This window comes from Fopius arisanus, unplaced genomic scaffold, assembly GCF_000806365.1.
Source record: "Fopius arisanus strain USDA-PBARC FA_bdor unplaced genomic scaffold, ASM80636v1 scaffold00002, whole genome shotgun sequence".
NCBI lineage: Eukaryota > Metazoa > Arthropoda > Insecta > Hymenoptera > Braconidae > Fopius > Fopius arisanus.
This window is the reverse complement of record NW_011887741.1, coordinates 1,683,552-1,706,187: the sequence shown is the minus strand read 5'-3', so window position 1 is coordinate 1,706,187 and position 22,636 is coordinate 1,683,552. Positions and strand designations below refer to the sequence as shown.

At 38.1% G+C, this 22,636-nt stretch overlaps 1 protein-coding gene across 1 annotated transcript; it reads right to left on the bottom strand.

The window, feature by feature from the left end:
• Nucleotides 1–293: 293 nt before the first annotated feature.
• On the bottom strand, nt 294–6,859 carry LOC105266719 (uncharacterized). The gene is made up of 2 exons (XM_011305094.1): nt 6,422–6,859; nt 294–5,430 (listed from the first exon to the last, which is right to left on the bottom strand). The coding sequence occupies exons 1-2, from the start codon at nt 6,485–6,487 to the stop codon at nt 676–678; spliced, it is 4,821 nt and encodes a 1,606-aa protein (XP_011303396.1). The 5' UTR covers nt 6,488–6,859; the 3' UTR covers nt 294–675.
• Nucleotides 6,860–22,636: the final 15,777 nt, after the last annotated feature.

Genomic DNA, 22,636 nt, shown 5'->3' with positions numbered 1-22,636 from the left:
TCAAAAGATAGTGGTAAGTAGGCAACTTATCTCGGTATGGGGTGGAAGGGAGGGATGATGGTGATGAATAGCAGAAGTTTTACCTCCCCACTTATCGCACCGAAAGGTTGAGTCTCGGTGGGTAAATTTTTTTTTCACAATGAAAGAGTATAATTCAGACATATTGATTTGAAGAGATCATTACTCCCCATCATCATTGCTCCGACCCAGATTATTCCCTCCACCACCTATCCCAAATTTTCTCTCAAATGTGAATAAATAATTCTCTCCTTTATATTGGCAATAATTATTTATTATGATTTATAACAATTTGAACGACTGAAAAAAATCGAAAATAAAAATGATAAAGAAATCAGTAATTGGAACATCATTATACATCGAAATATCGTAGTCCAGTACAGGCATCATACAAACGAGTCCTTATCCTACGGAAGAATATCCGAATCAATTACCGGGTCTGTAAGCCCCAGACACTGGATAAAAAATATCCATCTGTCAAAAGTGTCCCTGCGGTCGCTTCTCCCCAGATAAAAAAAACATCCTCCCAAAGAATAAAAATTGTACTAGCCCACCTGACCCTATCTAATTACGAGTACAGAAAAAAAAAGTAAGAGTACAATTAATAATGGTTGTAGAACGGGAAAAAAAATTTGAAAAAAAAAAAAATGTTCGCACTCAACGAATGCTACTCCCCTGAGGACTCTTGCTCTCCTGCAATCTCTGTCTCGTCAAACTAACAAGGTCCTTCCTCTGAAGACTAATGAATTGAATATTCTGTGGATTCTTCCCCCCAAGAATGCGATAAGGCCTGTCAGCCCCCTTTAAATCAATCTTCGATAAGACAACAGCATCGTTCCTCTTTTTCGTCAGATCCATGGCATTATCCCCAGCTGAATCACCAGCAGATCGATGCCTCTCACTACTAATAAAAGAAGTTTCAATAGAAACACCGCCTGTTGACTGCTGACCCTTAGCCACTATATTTTCCCTGTGCCCCCCACTATGGGCACCATCATTACTCCAATTATCATGTTTTCCTGGTAAACTTTCAGTTTTAGCGTGAGCATTTCGCAGATGAGTGAGCAGTGAATATTCATTAGCAAATTGAATTCTGCACGTTTTGCAGTAATAAAAGAGAGTTGATGGATCAGAATCATTTTTAGAATTCACCTGCCAAGCCAAATGATTCTTGAGACTATCCTGATTGCTCTGACACTCACCCTGAATACTGGAATTATAGGGAATTTGGGCACTAGGTTTATAGGGAGCGAGACGAATGCTGTGAGCTGTCTCGAAGTGATTAACAAGATAATCAACGTCCCTGCACTGTATGTGACAGATATTGCAGATAATTGGACAAATTGATGCAGCAACCTGACTTGGACGATGAGCAGTTGGTTGTACCCTGGCCTGAGCAACAGTTGGCTTGATAGCAGCACTGAGAGGTACCACTGAATTCATTGGAACAAGATTCTTCGCCGTCGGTGGTTCACTAGCCTCTTCCTCGTCCTCAGTCAAGTCAACCTCTTCAACGCTCTTCGTATCGATTCCCTCCTGGATCTCGTCCCTCTCCACTGGACTCTCCCTGCCAGTTTTCCCATCAATATCTGCCATATCGTCGTCAGTCAACCTGACATTCAGATCATTATGAATATGAGCGAAGTGCATGTGTTTGGAATTTTTCGTTGCAAACGCCTCGTCGCACTGCTCGCAGTAGTACATCGGTGTTGCATTGTTCCTTCTCTTGTGGTGTTTTCTTATGTGCGAACGAAATACCCTCGACCACTTGAATCTCCTGCCGCAGACCTCGCAGATGTAATCACCAGTGTTGGAGTATCTTATCAGGTGATTCTGGAGGGTTTTTGCGCAGGTGAATACAAGCTGGCAGACCTCGCACTTGAGGATATTCTCGGTGATCGCATTATCCTCAGGTTCAATCGTCTCGTTCTCCTCGGGTTGATTGTTCGCCAGTTTCTCGTACTCGTCGAGACCAACTGAGTAGATATTCGCGATGGAGAAGTTGCACGGGTCTTTGTCAGTGTGATAACTGTAGCCACTGTTGTCCTGCGGGTGAATACTGGGAAGATTAACAGTCTCCAGTGGCTGGGGTGCCACCTCGTTGACAGATATTTTTGGCACTTGATAGTTCTCTTCCGGTTGATATCCGTACGTAACTGGTCCATGAGTGATCTTGTGGCTCTTCAATTCGAGCATCGATGTGAATCTCTCGTCGCATATTGCGCAATTAAACTCAATATTGACAGTCTGAACCTCTGGAAGGCCCACGTCGTCCTCATCCAAAAGGACAACGTCCTCGTCAGGACCAGGAGAGCTCTGATCACCTGATCTGTTGAGATTAATGTCCTCCCCCGAGTCTCTTATCAATTCATTAAGAGTGCAGACGTTCTCCAGACAGAACTCTGAGGGCTGATTCGTTGGATTGTCATGAGCGTGTTTTATGTGGGATATCCATGAGGTCTTCGAGGATATTCCTTCGCCGCAGATAGGGCACTTGCCCTGGGGCAGTACACGATTTGAGTGTGACGCCCTCAGGTGCTCTTCAAGTATCGATACTGATCTGCACTTTCTACCGCACTTGTCACACTGGTATTTTCCATCATTCGAGTGAAGATTCTGGTGCTGATCAAGCAAAACAATACTGGCAAATCTCTGCTCACAAGTTGCACAAACAAATGGATCCTCGGTATTCACTGAGTGTCCACCATTTATAGCTGAATCACTGGCTAAATCGTGAACGTGAAACATGTGAGAGTGCAAGTGAGATTGATACATGAAACCCTCACTGCACACTGGACAGTGATGGGTATAGGCCTGCTGCATCTCCTTAGAGTAGTGCTCGATTTTCCAGTGAAAATGACACCTGAATTTACCCCAGAATTTTTTATCACATATGTGACAGCTATACGTCTCATCGTCGAAATAGTACATACTGTGCTCGATGAATCTCCTACGACTCTGAAATATGAGTTTACAAATTTTGCACTTCATCTCGTAACCAACTGTTGGCTCAATGAATTCATCGATGTTCCTGATGATTTGATCGTGATGGACGTGCAACAGGTGGGCACGAAGACCTGTCTTCTTGGCGAATGCCTGTTCGCAAACTGGACACTGAATTCTTGCATCTGACGCCTCAGGGCAGTGCGCCGTTTTTCTGTGGCTGTAGAGAAGATTTCTCGATGGGAATAGAGTACCACAGATTTCGCAACGGCTGAAGTCCCGCTGATTGTACATCTTCACATGGCGTGAGAGACCTGCAGCTGCTTGGAAATTAATATTGCAGATGGAACAGGGATGGGCTGGAACTCCATAGGGCACTCTGGTGTCCCACCAACGTTTCTCCGGAACTGGTCCCTGTCCTGGGGATTGTTTTCGAGAGTCTTGGGTACTCCGTGCCTCGATTCTCACTGAACTATTCTTCTGACGATGAGTCTTCTGGGCATCACTCTTCGGAGTCTTAGGTGTTTTAGCAGGCTTGACAGTCTTGGCAGTCTGGATAATCGTGGGTGACTGCATTAAATTCACTCTTTTGTCATGTTTTCTTGGAGATGTCCGCCTCGTCATTATTGGCTCGTTTACCTCAGGCACTGGGATCTCCTGGTGAGCTTCCTGAGGAGTTTCTTGGAGATTCTCTTGAGTATCATCTTGCGCAGTCTCCCGGGTATTGTCATGAACGTTTTTCTGGGGAATGTCCTGTGGATTCTCCTGGGGTGCATACGACGGTGCGAGTCTGCAGAGACTCTGATGCTGTGCCAGACAGGATGCCAGCCAGAATCGTTTTTTACAACCTGTGCAGAAATACTTTTTTCGGTATTTTTCACACGGCCCTCTAGGATCAATGGGTGAACGATCCTGTTTAGACTGAATAATCTTGACACAGTGGAGCAGCAAGTGATTCTTCAATTTCCTGTAATTACCACACCGTATCCGGCATACTCCGCACTCATCCTGACTTGCATTAGTGTGAAAGCACAAGTAATGATTAATCAGCTTCTGTTTTGTGGTGAATCTGGTGCGACAGATACTGGACCTGAATATCTCGAGTCTCTCAATTTTTCCTGGTGGCCGGTCAGTGAGTACGTCGGGTGCCTCCAGCTTCTTCAGAGCGATCTCGAGATTCTTAAGTTGGAGATCAATAGACGATACATCGTGAGGCATCTCACTGGATGTATCCTCCAACTGATTCATCTCAGTCTCACTTACTTCAAGACCTTCGGGAACGTTAATCCTACTTAAGGGTACATAACAATCCCGACAATTGTATTTCATCTGCAGAAGTGTAATTTTCCTAGTGGCTAGAACCATCGGGGTTCCGTTCTTCGGAGTCTGAGGTAAAGAGGCTTTTCTTCCGGGTGTAGAAACTCTCTTCTGTTTTGGTTCAGTCTTTGGGTCTGGCTCCTGAATGTCACTGGATTCAGCTACAGGTATCTTGACAGTTCGCCCCGACCTCAAGCACCTTGTCTCGACGTCCATCGACACTTCCTGGGGATCAAGTCTTCGTCTTTTCATGGGACTCGTCTCGTAGTCACTGAGGAGTGCCTCAACTTCCTGAGGGACTGCATGAATTTGGACGAAAGGCGCACTCGTGGAGGGTTTCGTTGAGTTTGTCGAGGGAATTACTTTGGTGATCTGGGTGGATCTTCCAGTCTTTGAGGATGTAGGCCCTGGCTTGGTGGCCTTGGGAATACACAGATCCCTGCGATTGCGCACCAAACGGGCTCTCTTTCGTTTACGTGCTGATCTCCTTGGTTGTATCTCATTATCACTCACTACCGATTGCTCCACTCCACGACGTTTCTTCAATTTTTCATTGTTCTCCATGTCGTGGTAATGGAACAAGTGCATCTGTAGGGGCATTTTATGGGTGTAGGTGAGGGGACAGTGGTGGCATTTATAAGGTGAATGCGGCCAGGCGATGTGACGGTGCGCCGATTTCCTGTGGGAGAGCAACTGATGGGGAGTGGCTAGGGATATTCTACACACGTGACAGACTATACGTTTTTTAGAACCGAATTTAAATTGATTCATGTGTCTTGTGAGAGCACCTCGATCGTTGTACTGTACATAACACACTTGACATTCGTAGAATAATGGGGTGTGAGTGGATCTAGTACGGAGTCTACTGTTTTGGAGTTCACTCCTGTTGTTCAGGAGAAATTGAGCTAGTTTTTGGGAGTGTCCGTACTTGTGACTTCGTTTAGGTGGCTTTTTGGTTGGATTTTGGGAATGTACGAGTGAACTTGCCGATGAGTCGTAGTCTGGTGGCTCTTGGGGTGATGGGGCATCTCTCCGGGGTGATGGGAGACTCGTCGAGGGTGGAGGTGTGCGCACTCTGTCCTCTGGGTCTGCCGGCGTCTCGGGCTCTGGACTGCTTGGCTCCAATTTTATCGGCAGCTCCAAAGGGTCCACCTATTACGGCAACAGGATTTTAAGGAATACCTTGAGGTTTCAGCGGTTCATCAGGGGAGGGGAGGACAGCCCCCATCGAAAAACAATTCTTTTCATCATGGGTTAATGAAAATATAGAAAATAGGGAATGGGTTTTGAGTACTTGAAATGCATCAGCAGCGAGCAATTCGAGAGCAATTAATTTTGTTGAGTTCATTCGAAGATTTGGAGGAATATCTTGGAATCTTAGGGGGGCAGCGAAATTTTTGTAGAGACCTTTTTTGGAGGGCTTAATTAAAGGTCTGAAAGAAGTCCTGAAAAAAATTTCGATATCTTTCTTGGATTCTGAGATATTCGTCTCTTTGCTTGTGACATGTAATAATTATGAATATGTAAAGAATGTAATAATTCATAAATCCGTTAATAGACTTTTTAGATAAGCTCTGTATATTCTGAGAAGTATATGGAATTGGCCTGGATTCATCCTGGAATTTTTCGATGGGGGTGACTGCCATAATTAATCTGTTTAATGATTTTCCCAGTTGAAAAAAAGAGTCTACACACGAGTATTTCATCTCCAACGATTTCATATCCCGAAAGACAGAAAAAATCGGATAAAAAATCAAAGAACATAATTTCCATCCCTCAAAGTTTTTCAAAAACCTCAGAAAATCCGAAAGACATGCAGAAATATTTATCCCAAAATTTTTTAAATCCACAATTTTCCCTCCAAGAGGAGTCCCTCAAAATATCTGTACCTCCTTCAGACACCGAACACCAAATGAGAGAGAAAAAAATAAAAATAATCGTTTCAAAAATCAAGACATCAAGACAACAAACATTCTCATGTATTTGGAGGACAAAAAAAAACTGTATCCTCAAAAAAAAGCATCAAAATTTCTCTCTGTACATGCCAGATCCCCTTGGAGTAACCGAAAAGTTATTGTTTTTTTTTTTCAAGACAGAGTAAAAAAGTCATTAGTCTAAACCATAAAGAAATAATTCAACAAACCTCGTCAGCTGGTGGATCAACCTGGAGGAGACTGGAGGATCCCCTGTAGATCATAGCACGAGCCATTGTGCACAACAATTGATTCACATAAACCGTTAATTAATTATCGTTTTGCAATTGTTCGAGTGTTGTCAATGGAGTGTTATAGGTTATGCCTTGAGGTCGTGAGCGTCAAAACGTACAGAGCACATTTCGTTAATCTCTAGTATCGAATGCATCGATACTATTGTCACAATATTTGTTCAAACAATTTGATGAACAAAAAACTTCGCGGTACAACGAACCACTATAGATTGTTTATTCGCGATTTTGGGAATTGACGGTTATATTGAACAGACGCTGGTCACGTACACATGTGAGCGACAAACCGATGCGTCGGAAAAACGCGAAAATTTCCCTTTATTTTTCCGTCCGATCCTCGTCAGGACGAATTTTTCGTATGAATTTTGTGCCGATGATAACGGAGGTGTGAGTAAACAACTGTTGATTTGTTTTTTTTTTAGAAACGCCGAGGATTCGGTTGTGAATGTCAACGAAATGTCTGGGGATTTTTTCAATTTTTTTTTGTCTCGGGGGATGAATTTCTGGTGGATTCAAGGGAAAATGACTTTGCGGTGATGATTGAGGGGGGAAGGGCCTTTTGGGGACCCGGGAGGATTTTTTTTTATAAATATATTTAATGGTGCGGGGCTTATCGACCGAAACTGCATTTGTCGGTGGCGCCATCTTGTGGCGGCATTTTTACGCGCGAAATGGTTAGTTCAATTATTTTTCGAGTGAAGAAAGGTAAGGGCATAATAATTGTCGGGTGGGATTTTTTAAATTGGGGGTATGTGGGGGTGGGGAAAGAGTAATTATTTTTTATTTTCCTAGTGACTTGAAGGCTGGGATATACACTAGGAGGCGAATAAATTATATAAAATTGAATTTTGGAAAAACGTTACTTGCGGTGAGAGCGATTTTTACTTTTATTTTTCAATTATCAATAAAATAAATATGGAGAATAAATGGGAGAAATTCAATGAAAAAAATTCACTTTTCTCCCCCCCAAAAAAAATCACTTTTCTCCCCCACTGAGATCGAAAGGAAATTTTTTGATTTATTTGTTCTTTTTCGAATTTTTCGAGAGTTTTAATATCATCCATGAATGAATGAATCATCACCCGTGAATATATGTAAAATTAACGATCATTTGAGGGAAGAAATGATTTTTTTTTTAATCACTTCTTCTCTCAATTTCTTCTGATTTCTCTTTTTTCGACTTCTCCAAAAGTTTTAACATCAAACGGCAATCGAATAAATACAAAATCACTGGATACTTGATGAAAAATATTAATTAATCCAACAATATCCCGTGCACCCATAAATGGAGCCGTTTAATTTTCCCAAATTCTCCCAGAAATTCCCACACCCCCGAAATGAAACACTTCAAATGTGCATTGAAAAACCCAACATCGACGTTAACCAACTCCCGAAAATGTAAATCATCGCGGGCTTCGACGTAAGTTGGAATGGTTTCCCTCGTCACGTACCCCGCGCAATTGGCAATCGCAATTTCAGAAAGTTATCCAATATCCCCATCTACAATTTCACCTTGACATAAAAAAAAATGAGACGCAGAAAAAGCCCTGAAACCGAGTGAAACTCCACGAGCTTTTTTTTTCCTCCCTGAAACTTCATAAATTGAAAAGCAATCCACCATCACCGATTTCTGAGCTAATAAACTCATCCGTGAATTTCATTCAATTTTCTATTCAGAATCACTTGGTGCTGGGCTCATAGTTATTAGTGTTCGTTGATTAACTACTGCTGGGGTGTCAGAACGGTGAACGGTTCGTGCTGAATGAGAGTTTCAACGAAAATGCATATATACTCGTGTTGGCCGGTGTAAAAAGGCAAATTGCGGACAGTGGAGCTAGGTGGGTGGTGAGGGGGTGGGGAAGGGGGGGCGTAAAGAGACGCGAGGGGAGGAGTTGGTGGACGAGGGAAAAGAGCGATTCAATTTGCTCGAACAAATTTGATCGGACAGAAGGAGTTTCTCATCAAGAGATGACGTTTCTTTTTAAAAAATCACCACTTCCCGAAATATCAACCCTCAAATGCTTTTTATAATGAAATAATTCATTAAAGTAATGACGATTTTATGGAATACTCAAGTGAAATAATTAAAATTTCTGTCAGATCCCAATTTCATGGGAAACTTGCAATTTGATCAATTATTCATTAATTTAATTGTCCATTTTTTTCAACCCTCAAAACATGAATAAATAGATTGATTTTAATAAATCAATTTTATAAATGAAAAATTTATGGTTCAATTGACGTCATGTAAATTTTCCCAAGTTTTTCTGTTCCTCATCTTAAAATTCAAAAGACACTTCACTCTAGAGAAAATTTAGCTGTCAGGTATTTTTTTATTTAAAGTATGGATGATTTGACGTGTGAAATCTCCTTGGTAATATTTCACACGTCATCCACGATATTTCCCAACTTTTGCTCGTTATCAGGCGTATTTTGTTGGTCCCTCTGATGTAGAATAGTAAATGAGACCAAAAGTACAATTTTTCTAAGCCGATTTGCTTTAAAACTTCAGACGGAATAAAATAAATTTTATAATACGGCTTAACAGATGAGAAAAACTATAACTGTAGGTATTATGTCTGAGTGAGCTTATAAAAAAGAGCGACCAAACCAGAGACCAAACAATTTTTGAGAAAAAAAATAAATAAATAGAAAGAGGTTTTGCTTTAATCTCGAGTACTTTTATTCGTTCCTTCTCCATTTTTATTTTTTTCACCGGGTTTCAAGATTACTCTGCAGTGGGTGTCGTTTACCTATTAATTTCACAAGCTGTAGATTACTGCTCCACTTTGCAGTACCGCGTTACATTAGAAATTGTCGACAACACGAAACACTATAAGTTGTGTTTGTGAACTTACGGAAAAGCGAATGCACACGCCTATTGCAAACCAGGAAATACCATTAAAGGAGAACTGCTCTTTCTTGGTTTCTTTATTACAGAAAATTAGAATGTCGTTATCAAACTCAAAGCACGAAACACGGAAACTAATTATTTTTAATCTAAAAATCAATGCCCCAAACATTCACCACTTCGCTGAGAGAAAAATTTATTATTAAAAATTCCCTATTCCAATTTTTTATCAATATTTATGTAGGATTTTATTTTCAGATATTATTTATGCGATTGTATTCTTGGAAAATGAGGAATGAATATTGGAGTTGTTTAAAGAGGGAATAAGTTTTTTCAATTTTTTTTCTATCGAGAAACTCTTTCGATTCATCGATTGCCGGAGAGTTCCAGGGACTTTCCATAAAATTGAATGGAACTTCTCAATAGACCGGTTTTATAAGTGATAAATGCACAATTGTTCGAGTGGAATACACGAGATAATGAGGAACTTTCCACGGATGATCCGCGGTTTCGGATGGATTAACCACGCGCACATCGTTTTCATTTAATATTTCAATATAAATTATTATTCGGGACTCATTACACCTTACGATGAATAGTTTTCATCAACAAAGTCCCCTATTGTCAGCAGAACGTTTTTTGGTGTTCACAACGAGCATTTAATGTCGAATATTTCGTAGGAATATTGTCGACTTTATGACCTCAATAAATGCCTCATTCAGCAGAAATGAATATTCATAATAATTCGGTGAATACACGAGTAATAAAATACAACACATCACTATTTTTGTCGAGACAATAAAATCATGTGTCTGACTTATTTGGAGTCATGATCTATCCATTTTATCACGATAAAAACCAGTGGATTTATTTTCTACTTCATTTTATAATCATGTTAATCAATTGGCGAAAAAAATTTTAATAAAAATAACCATAACAATTATAAATATCATAGGAAATCTCTAAAGAACGCAGGAAAAGTCGATTAAAATGGATGAATAATTAAAAACGTTGCGGTTTTCCCATAAAATTCCGGAGAATTCTGGAATATTATTTTTTTTTCTAGGATAATTACTGAGGGATAATTAAATTCGAAAAAGTTAAGTTGACGTATCACATGTGAGTAATGAATGAATAATTTGTAAAAACGAGATAATACCGGTAAATCCGGTGTTGGGAGACTTAACGAACGAGTCAACTAACCATCAGTGGTAAACCACCCACCACTTTATTACCTCCACCTTAATCTCCCACCCCCATTTACCCCCCCAACACCCCCTCGCAAGCCAAATATGTTTTCCTCGGTCTGATCCACCGCCATCGACTTCACCACCTATCGTAATCCCATCCCCAGTTTCCACGATCAATTAACCACCGGTACTTAACAATATTAATAAACTACGGCATAACTACTGAGCGAGTTAGTAACAACCCTAACTGCTCCGTGTAACCTTCCCATCAGACTCTCGGCTAATGTGGTTACGCCGTTATTCAACCGACAGCATCGTATCAGATATATTCCTTATAGGAGAATCAGGTTCAGGCACGTCAGACACAAGCCCCAGAAAGTATTGAGAAAGGAATAATTATTTCTCGATTTCTTATATATTAAAAGAAAGTCCGCGGATATTAGTTTTAAAAATTTCGATAAAATTTCAATTATCACTTGTTTTTTTATAGATTATTACATTGTTTAAATATCGATATACAACGTGATACTAATTATCTGGTGATTTTTGATTCTGTCATTCAATTAAAGATAGGAGATAATAATTTGCAAATACTTTGGCAGGCGCGCGCAGCCTCATGTACGCCATGAAGAGAAAAAATCCGTGAGAAATTTAGATTTTTTAATTAATTTCTTTTTTTATCAATTATTGTCGAAAAAATGGACAGGTGATAGAATGATTTCTTCACTTGTTAAAAATATAGTAATTTAAGACGTTGAGTAAATTATTAAGATTTCATAATGTTTGACGATTTTCAATGAATATTTTTTCGCCGCGGTCTGTCCTTGTGAGCGCAATTTTTCCGTCATTTTCATGGTAATTTTATTGAAATTCTCTTCACCGCGTAATTTCCCTCTCACGAGAACTCAATCTTGATGATAACTATCAGAGCTCGTGGGGTTTTTTCTTAACGTCATGCACTTTTCATCGGGTTCTTTTCTCCATAAATTTGGAACGAGGTAGCGGCCAAGCCCAGATGATAAATTCCCGAGCACTATAGATTCATTATCATAATTGCAATTAAAAGTTGTTAAATTTGAATATCAATTGTCGACGGGAGAATGGGCGTTACGCCCGGTCTCACGCTGACTTCATGAAAATGCATTGCAGGACTTCATCTGAATATCATAACACCAGCCTGTCAATTTAATTGTTTTTATATTCGTAATGATGGACAACTTTTCCGGGAAAATTGGACAGAAATGGAAATTACATGTCCACAAGACCTGCGCAGAGACGCTGCCGCCTTCACGTGGGCCTTCAGGACCTTCGTATGAGGCCCATACGTATGAGGCCCTCACCCCATCCGCATCACCCCCACAATTTTTCCTCACAAATGTCGAAAAACCATTCAAAAATTTCCACCGCAGAGGGAATACCGTCTGCAATGATAATTAACTTTTAGACGAGTGCATCCCTTTTAACCCCTAAATAATCAAAAATCCCCCTGAAAAATTAGATTCACCCTCCAACCAAGCAGAATAGATAATCCAGCATGTGAAGAGGTTGATTTTACTGGAATCACGAGGAAGGAAAATACATAAATGATGAAGAAAACTTCACGTTCGACCTACATCCAGGGCTCAAGGAAAATCGAAGCTGACTCAGCCAAGCCACTTGGCGTCGTCCAATAATGTCTCATCTGACAATTTTACCCTTAGTCTATATCGCTAATAATTTTCCGCATCAATTGCCAGTCACGACGTTAATGATTATTTATCGCACCTATGGATTTATATTATTTATTTTTCTTCTCTGCATTGTGCAAGAAGAATCCGCTCAACACCCACACAAAACTCCACGATATCAAAATCAAATTCATTTTTATTCCTGCGTGCGAAATAATTATTCCAGAATAAATCCATTAACTGCAACAACAATTCTATCATTATCAAGTAAAACGGGAAAAATTGCTCAAAAATTCAAATCAAAAAATGACTCAAAGAGATTAAATTCATTAATAGCTGCTCAGTTCTAACACTAAGGATGTCCATTCACTGAAGGATATACCACAAAATAAAAAAATTATCGAACGAAATATTTGGAAATAGTGGAAGCACTAATGAACTATTTCCCAATATTCTCCTATTATTAATTGAAATGGAAAAAATAGCTAATTAATTCGATTGCTGCTCAATTTAAGTGCAAGAATATCTTTGGTAAATTTCATCGTTGCAAGTGATATTATTACCCGAGGAAAATCGAAACAATAGCCGCGATGCATTAGCGGTAAGAGCATTAGTACGTACTTATGATTCTTGTTAACAAAGTGATGAAGTACCCGGAAGGGACAAGTGGTAAGCAGTGTAAAACACTATTCAAATATTCTCATGAATTATGTACCCCAGAGACGGTCTTTCCATCGTGAAGGCTTGAAAACCCCAGATGCCAGGTGATATTGCAGATGTTGCCCAGTGAGATTCTCATGAAGGATTCACCGCTCTACACCAGATTACGATTTGTTGTACTTGACGAAATTAATCCCTTATTCGCATTGAAAATAGCTTCAACGTCTTTCAATTGAAAAATAATCATCGAATTTATTGGGAAAGTCATTGTGACATTCTTGATTTAGATCAAAGAGGATTGACTAAAGTAGAGGCTCAGTTCGTAGTACTGCACCCCAGGAGAGGGAGGGCGCCACACAATGGGGGTGAAAAAATGGGGGGTGGAAAAAATTTGAGTGACTCCATAAAATTTTAAAATTTCAGTAAAAACCAACTTCGTAACGCAGAAAATAACATTCACCCCGTCGACTGAATTTTTCAATATTCTCAAAAAATACGCCATCCAAATGATAAAAAAAATTTTCTTATTCAAAGTTTTAAAAAATTTTTCAAAACTGTTCCCAAGAATAAAATTGTTTTCCCATTTTTTTTATTTCATGAAAAAATATTTCAGAAAATATTTCCAGATATTTTTGGAAAATTTGAAAAAATATTCCGATTACAATTTTTTTTGTACCCGGGTACATAAAATTGAAATATTTGCACATAAATATGAGAAATTACGTGATCAAACTACCTGGTTTAAGTATACTTTAAACTTGACGAAGTACAATGAATATACTTTCGACTAAGTATACTTGATCAAATATATCCTCGCATTTATATTAATATACTGATTTAAAGTACACGATTATAATTATTTTAAGTCGGCCGTATATTTAACTCGACTCGATTAAAAATATATTTAATACTTAAAATCACGCGATTAGCATGCTTAGTTAAAGTATACTTTGTACTTTACTCAAGTATATTAATTCCCACGATTAATTTGCCCGAGTTAATGCAGACTTTTATCAAAAATTGGATGCCCCAGTTTCGCAGTGCCAGAATAGATTTCAATTTCATTAGTGAGAGACACCCTGAAATATGGAGTAATTGTAAAAGAACGTACAATGGCCCTCTTCACCTAATTATCCTTCGACTATAAAGAGAATAATTGAGTGAGTTTCATTAAAACCGATAGACCACAATTTGTCCCAAGATAACTATGATATTCCGTCGAATAAAATTAATTCAGCGTCGATGGAGTCTACCGATTAAAAAGGCCTCCATCCAATTATCGGTGGTGATTCGTTATTGCTGCGGCATAAGTTTCCATTGTGGTATCCACTAATGGCTTTGCCTAATCAAAACCTCTAATGCTAGTGCACCTCAAGCCTTCCCAGTGCATCCGGTTAATCAGGAATTACGAGGAATTTTCATTATAAAAATGGCATATCGAGAAATCGCAAATATCTAGAGGTGAATCGATACTCCCAGATCTATTCCCCGATATTTTTTAGGATTATATATTTTTATCTACTTCATTATCAACAACTATAGCACGAGAACTTCATATTTAAATTCACTCTGATGCTATATTTATTATTTCTGTGGTATAATCGAACGTTGATTTTTGTTTAAATTTTATCTTTTTAACTTAAAATGCATTAAAATTATATTGAGTCCAATTAATCATTCTAAAAATGTTCGGTAATAGTGTAAGTGCTTTACACTTCATATAATTTTCAATTTCTCTGAGTTATTATTCATCTTAATGACTATCAAAAACAAAGGAAAGAATAAAAATTAAGTGGCACTCAATTAGGTTATATACCTGGAAGAAGTAGACCGATCCAAGTCGACCTTTGGTGGGGTTCATACCAGTCGCGTCCCCCTCGCGAACCCTGGGTCATGCTAAGTGCCTGAGGCTTGAAACTTTTTAAAAAAGTGCTTCACCACGCATTGAATTTTTGTAAATACCTCATAATATTGTATAGTTAATAATAAATTAACTGATTTTTGAAAGAAAAGCGAAGTGGGCGGAGGAGAGGGTGTAGGGGATGACTCAGAGATTAAATTAATTATTAAATTCGTAGAATATACCTCAAAATAAAAAAATAATCGAACGAAATAATTAATTAAAAGAAGCTCTAATTAACTTTTCCCGAATATTCCATGTAGAACAATCGATAACAACAATAAACAAGTGACCCAACTGTAATTAGAATTAGCTTTTCACAGAAATTCCAATTATTTAACAAACAGAGAATCGAGGAAATGAAGTCCCGGGAAATTCTCCACCCCAATCATTCTATTGAACAGCTGAGAGTCCATTGTCGATACGCGTACCCGATCAATACTTCATTAAAAAATTCATCGAATACAAATCTTTGGGGCGAGGAATGGGCGCGGAACGGAGTGAAAAAAAAATTCCCAATTAAAATAATGAATTTTAGCGAGCAACCAATGAGGTAGTCGCTCCATTGTTTTGCTATTTGATGTGGTGTTGTGTGATCGGACAGTCAAACATTTCGGTGTAAAACCCTTATCCAGCGAAGAATTCAATTGCCTCCCATTTTTGCCATTTTACAATGGACCGATTCGATTGTAATCAGTGAAATTGCGCAACGAATATTTCATTCCATCCCAGTGTTGAAAATTCAATCAATCAATTATTCATCAGTAATTTTTTAATGTTACCATTCAAAAAAGAGAAAGAATGAGAAAAGAATGCGACGTCATACGAAAAAAAACATTATACTTGATTCAAGTATACTTGATATTTGAGGTAAAGATATTATTGTAATTATTCGAGTACGAACGTATCACTATTATGCTAATGCATAATATGTTGATATAATAATAAAATATTATTTTCCATGCTGGAATAGAATTTGTCGGGAAAATATCTTTCAGTGGGTAAATGTTGAGTCAATCCTAGGAAATTTCATCTATCACTTTCACCGGATGTTACAGATATACCGAAAAAGGACCGCATGATGTAGTTTAACATTCTGTTTCGCGGTTGCATTATAGCTGACGGTATAAAATTTCCCTCTTTGATCAATATCGAGGAACGTATTTCCCTGACAGGGAAATACTCGATTCTGTCAAGTTGATGTTCAATCAATTGTTTGTCGATAGTTTCTGATGCACGGGAAATTGAGCGGGCGCTTGTCGTTGAATTCAAATTTTCCACGAGTCCAAATATTTCAGATATTTTATTTTCAAACGATTTAGAGTAAAAGCGCAGAAACTGAATAAAAATGAAATAAGTTGGAAGTAATTCGCCGATTGCTACACGGAGAGAAATCGCACTGCCCTGATGACAAGTCATGTAAAATTTATGAAAAATCACTGCAGTTCTCCGGAATATTTACTGCGCAAGGGCAACAAAATGTACTGGAGTAATCCTCAATTTTCTCCGGAGTTCATTCGATGTTCTAAAATGTACTGCTAAAAATCTGAAATATTCGTACTAATTATTCACTTTTTACTGCACTTCCAGTAAATTTTACTGCACCTCCAGTAAATTTTACTACACTTCCAGTAAATTTTACTGCACCTCCAGTAAATTTTACTGCACCTCCAGTAAATTTTACTGGATTTCTCAGAACTTTTTCCGTGACGAAGCTGGAAAATTTTACTGGACTGGACCGTAATATTAGAGATTAATTCGCAATGCTCCACGCTTACTGCGCAGTCCAGTAATTTTTCAAGCGATTCTGGTACGAATTTTTCATACAAATTTCTCTCCGTGTAGAAAAAATCGGGCATTTTCATATCATTACAAAAGATGAGACCCGATCACTTCAATAATTGGACGAGTTCCCAAACGGCCGGGAAGGGCAATACCATAATCCCCGAAAAATCTGAAATATCGAAAGATTCAGAGTAGAGAATAGAGCGAATGAACTGCCATTGCGATATCTCGAAAATAAACGGGACTGTTACGACATTGGATTGCGGAAGTGTCCGGACATTATTGAAGTTCAATAATCGCGGGAATCTTCAGTGCGTGGGGTATGAGCAAAGGGGCAGTAACGTACTGGAACAAGAAGCAATCATCCATTTAATTGCAATCAGCATACATCATCGAGCTTCATCAGTCTAAACGATAACAGCTGTATAATTACAGACTTGCTTCGATTAATCCGTAGCATCTGTTAATTCTGATCAAACGCCGAAAAATCGATTGTTACTCGACGGTTAAAGTACACTGAGAGAAATATTCAATAAAAATTACGTGTATTTTCGTAATTCTGGAGCGAAATGTGGTTGTCGGAAATTTTACGGAACTGTCACGTAATTTTTATCTAAAGTCCCGCAATTTTTCCGCGCTGTTCCATAATTTTTATCTGAATTATCGGTGAAAAATAACGATACCGTCACTTAAATTTTTCGAATCAACTCCGTAATCGGTAAGTGAACTGAAAGTTCCGTAATTTTTACTAAATATTTTTCTCCGCGTAGGGAGTGAAATGGAAATTTTTTCCGAGTGTTAAGAGCCAAAAGATTATTTTCAGAAAACATTCAGATATTTTTATGGAAAGCATTTCTGCAGGATGCCTTCAAGAACTGGAAAGAACTGGAGTTGGAAGAATAGAGTGAAAGAGTTGAAGGAAAAATTGAACCGCCGGAGCTGGAATTATTCGATAAAAATGGATTTTGATCGATTGCGCGTCTTTGTGGCTCGAAAATTAATAAAAGAAAAGAGGGAAAACAAATGTGAATACATACGAGAGCGATTCGATATTGAGTCTCGACGGTCTCGACTCGGATGCCAAATACCCGGAGGGTGCATACACCAAGTCTCACCGAGTAGAAGAACATTCTCTTCTATCAGACATGTTACTCTTGGATGAATAAGCCAAACTCCTCTTGAGAACACATATTTGCAGATGTATCTGTCAGTATCATGCAGAGAGGAATTTTCGTTGTAGCTTTCGAGTTATCCGTGAGTGGAAGCAGGGATATAACCATCAGTGAGTCATGTTCACTCAAGAAAGATCGAGTGGGCATTCGTATGGTTCACCGGCCAACGGCCAAGACCAAGTGGTACTAGTGTTTTTTGCATTTAAAAAAAAAATCTCAACGCTTCGATGAACATGTTTCTACACTACCCTGTTTGGTCACCTATCACTTGTACGAGGAATTTTATTTATGCCGCTTTTATAGAAAAATAATCTCCAAGATGAAGCTTCAAGATTTCCATTGTATAATGCAATTCGCTTTTTTTTTGTTGGATTTTCCCCCGTTTTCCCCCGAGTTCAAAATTTACTCTTCTAGAGTTTTTATATTTTCGGATTTAGGAAATATTTATTTCTTTGTTGTTGTGGGACCTTTCCTTTATGTTATGAAAAAAAAGGGAAAGCTCCGGTGGGACTTTCTCATTGCGGGTTTTTCCAAAAATACATCTGGCGACCAGAGAGGGTCAAGAAAGAGAAAAATCCAAGGGTTGAGGGTGGAAATAAAAATTATATTGCCAGCGTGGGCCTTGGTTCGTAAGTCCTCGTTCAGTAAAGTCCCTCTTAACTGTCTAGAGTCTTATAATTTTTAATAATAATTCTCAGTCTTAAAATTCTTCTAGTATTTATTTATTTCGATCTCCGTAATCCAATATTTTTTCTTTCCGATATTCTCGGATATTTGTGAAATAAAACAAATGGTTTTCTCCGTGTTGGGAAAACGCGGGGGAAACTTTCCATCCGAATAGGCCATCACCAATGAATCCCGTGGCTATTCGATGAGCGATATATTGAAATCTCGGGTGCAAACGAGAATTGTTATATCTTCATTGTTGACCGTTCCCATTTGACTAGGAAACGCCATCCGCTACCATCCATTCTCCCCATCGTCAAATTATTCTAATCGGTACAACGCGCGCACGCCTGAATAAATCACACCCGGGGTAAATCCTCAATTTCACCTCATTTCAGTCAACGATTCGGAATAATAAAGAGGTACTTGAACGTTTAATCGTCATCATTAACAATCCAGGGTAGATCATTCGTAATCGTATGATTTTAGCTGTTGAATTTCGTTGGATATCAGATAAACACCACAAACTTGAAACTACTCAATGCCTCAGCGGTTATGCAAATCCATAATGTTTTGGTTATGTTATGTTAATTATGTTTAGAACAACTGTTTATGCAGAGTCTGGCCTTCTCAATGATCAAATAATGCACTTTTTTTTTTGCACACCGGATCTCTTTCACCCTCCGTGAAAATTACCATATGCAAAACTCATGGATTTTCGCTAAACACCGGTGTAATTATACGGAAGTAATGAGAGCCTGTGGTGGATTTAGCAAATCTATTTATTCACTTGATTGTCGTATAAGTGGGTAAATAGTTTCAAAGCAGAAGTCTCCGGTGCTCGTCAAAGGCCTGCTTACCACGTAACATTAGTACTGAGATCTTAATTGCATCAAAGTTGCTAACACGGGGAAAACTGAAACATGTTGGGGGAAATTATTTGGTTTCAAATGGCGTTCATTAAGCCCGTGGGAAAATTAGGTCGAAAAAGATGGGGCAGTCAAGTCGGGAGAAGGTGTGAATTCTTAATTGATACCTAAACCAACCCAACACGGGGAGAGCACACTTTTTTGTCTATTTTTGTTTAGAGAATTATTTGGGAAATTTCAGTGAGTAGTTGAACACTTGTATGTTAATTCTGGGACGTTAGACGTGCGCCGTATTAAATTATCTCGTTGATTAATATATTACGGTGATAATGAGTTTAAATTATTATTGAATCTTCGTGAGCCATGATTAGTTTCCGTAACTTCAGTCTCGATCGGCAATGGCACCCACGGGAAAATTCAATAATTTTCCTAAAAGCTTTCCCCCAATTTCCCAATTTTCCCCGGCGCCTGTGGTACGGACTCGGCAGATAAACTTCGTTAGAGCTGGGTAAATTGAGCCGACGGATGATAAACCGAATATGGGATTCTATGTATTTTGATTTTCCAGGGAATTTTTCACTGGTGGTCAGCAACATACTCTAGAATTCCCCAAATTCCCTTCATTCTGCGTTAATTGATTATTCAAAAATGCATGTGTCTCTTTTTTTCGGAACTCTTTCTGATAATTCGTAATAAATCGAGTAAACGAAAATATATGCGCGGAAAAAGTATACTTTAAACAAGTATATCGATATAATTAATTCAAGTATGTTATATACTTTTCCATTATACTATTGCACTATATTCTATTTTCAATACGATATTAATGAAAAAATATTTTTCAAATAAAAAAAATTTCGACGATTTTTTAAAGTATATTTTTAAAGTATACTTTTTTTTCCCTGTATATGTGTATTTCCTCTAGTCGAGAGAGTTTAGATTTGAAATTCCAAAATTTCTCTGCGAGAATTGAACAGAAAATATAATTGATGTCATTATCTTTTTTTAAATATTATTTACAGAATCTCGAAATTGCTCGACAAGACATTAAATCCTGTGTCGGGGGAGTTCATTGTCCTCCAGCCAGGCATATTCCCACAAGAAACGTGATATCGTTCCGAAAATGGAGTAAGTGCTGAGTCTCTGCTTACCCGAACATTTCAGGGTATATTAAAGATGGTGAATCCAGCGGGTTTATCAGCAAGACCGAGGATGGGTTGAAAAATGGCGCAAGTGAAAGGTTGATGAAGTACCGGAAAATTTCAGCGACAATATCACCTTAATCTTCAATTGTACGAGTTTAAATTCAATTCCAATTGAAAACTTTAACTAAATTTCTCGAATATAATTTGGAACATCAAAAAAAATTTTCCCTGTTTTCCCTGTCAACTATACTATCAGGAATTTATTGAAATTTCATGACAAAGTCGTCTGAATCTTCAATTATTCGATTTTCAATTGAATTCCAATAAAAAGCGATCACCAAATTTCTCATTTGTCTCGAAAAGTCAAGGCAATTAGATTATTGTTAAATGTTAATTGATTTTTCAATGAAAACTTAAATCTTGAGAATTCGGGAAAAAAAGTTGAAAATTGTTAATTATCAGAATATTAACAAAATTAACTGATTCGTCAATAAAGAATTTCCCGGATTGTCAAATATTAGAATATAGCCTCAGTCTTTTATGAATTGATTTTTATGAGAAAAGTTTGGACTGAACATAAACATAAGCAATGAGGTCATGTGGTAAAGGAACTGGGGATCCTTTGTCCCGTGATGGCGATTTTTTTTTTGGTCTCGTTGACCACTTTTAGTCTGCTGAGGCAGGTCATAGAGAACCGACATGTCTTCCTCATTCCATTTTTAATAGATTAAAATTAACGTATTTAATCCACTGTGTTTAAATTATTTCTCTGCCCCCACCATATTCCATTATCAAACCTCCAGTTTTTTTACTTCCACACAGGGAAAAATATCAAATAAATTTCCCCTAGCCCTTCCGTAATTCCTGAGCTTAAAAACAAAGAATTATCCCCAATTATCCCGAAATTTTTTTAAATAGTTCTGTAATGTTAATCTGACTTTTCTATGGAAAATCTCGAATTCGTAATCAGTTATCGAATTCAAGTTCTATAATTTTAATTAAATATTCTTCTCTGTGTAGTACTAGGTCAATCCCGCGATCTCGAAAATTCGGTAGACGGAAGATGAAAACGTGCAGTGATTAACGCAAGAGTTAAAACAGAAAAAAAAAAGCGAAGTTGGATGGAAACTGGAGTATTTTAATATTACAGGTAACCCGGTTGTCGATGGGCGTTGACCAAATGGCTTCGATCAACAAAAATTAAATGAAAAATACTGGAATGAATAGCAGGTAGTAATTTTTACCGAGGTAAATACACGCAACGCCATTCACCAACCGAACAAACACAACTCGTTAAACCGAACACTTGAATGAAACAAGTGCTTTATTAATGCCCACGGAAATATGTTATTTCAGTGAAAATCATGGTAGTTGAAAAAACGGTGAAGCCTGTTTACTCTGGTTAGTTTGGAAATATCGGTTTGTAATTTTATACCACCGCCACTCTGTTATTCTATCCAAAGCCAACAGTATTCGGTACGACCGCTCAAATCACATCTTTCCAAGAATTCGATGAACGCAATATCTATCTACTACCGAGGAAAAACATTTTAAAACTTCATGTTTCAAATGCACTCTCGTACTCAACGTGTCGTTGTGAGAACCTGAGGACATTGAAAGCTCCAAGATGCTCTCCCATTGCCGGACTAACAACATCTAGTCTATCCGAAAAATACACGGTGAGAAAATATTACGTCCAAATTGCTGTACAATATTCTCGTTATTCGCTATGGAAAACGCATTTCCAGTCATTTATATCGGAATCTAATAGAAGAAATATTTTCTCTTCAAGATAACCTTTCGAGAGATTATCTTCAAGTAAAAACTTACGTCAATATGTATAACATATTTTTTGAATATGCTTTACATAATTTATTTTAATTTTGATTGTTAGAATATCAATAGTTTGCTTTTTGTCTATGAATTTCATGTAAATACTTCGAATGGTAAATGCTTCACCGACATGTTCTCTCCTAGTTACCCAACAATTTAGTATTTACGTCTGGAAGAGAAAAGAGTCAACTCGAAGAACAGTCCGATGTTGGAGTGTCAACTTTCATCAACTGACTTTCATGCAAATACATATCTGCAACGTACAGCAAATACTTGGGTGAAGTTCTCCCATAGAAATTTCGACAGTCTGTCAGACTTCTCATATCCGAGAGCCATTACGAAATCTCCACCCACCGAAGATAAATAACGGTGAAAGGCTAGTGGTGCAGGAAAGTG

Excerpts from the sequence above, each read along its gene's own strand:
- LOC105266719 (XM_011305094.1), bottom strand. The coding sequence starts at position 6,487 with ATGGCTCGTGCTATGATCTACAGGGGATCCTCCAGTCTCCTCCAGGTT. Across the intron at positions 5,431-6,421 it reads TTGATCCACCAGCTGACGAG|GTGGACCCTTTGGAGCTGCC; the intron begins GTTTGTTGAATT and ends TTGCCGTAATAG.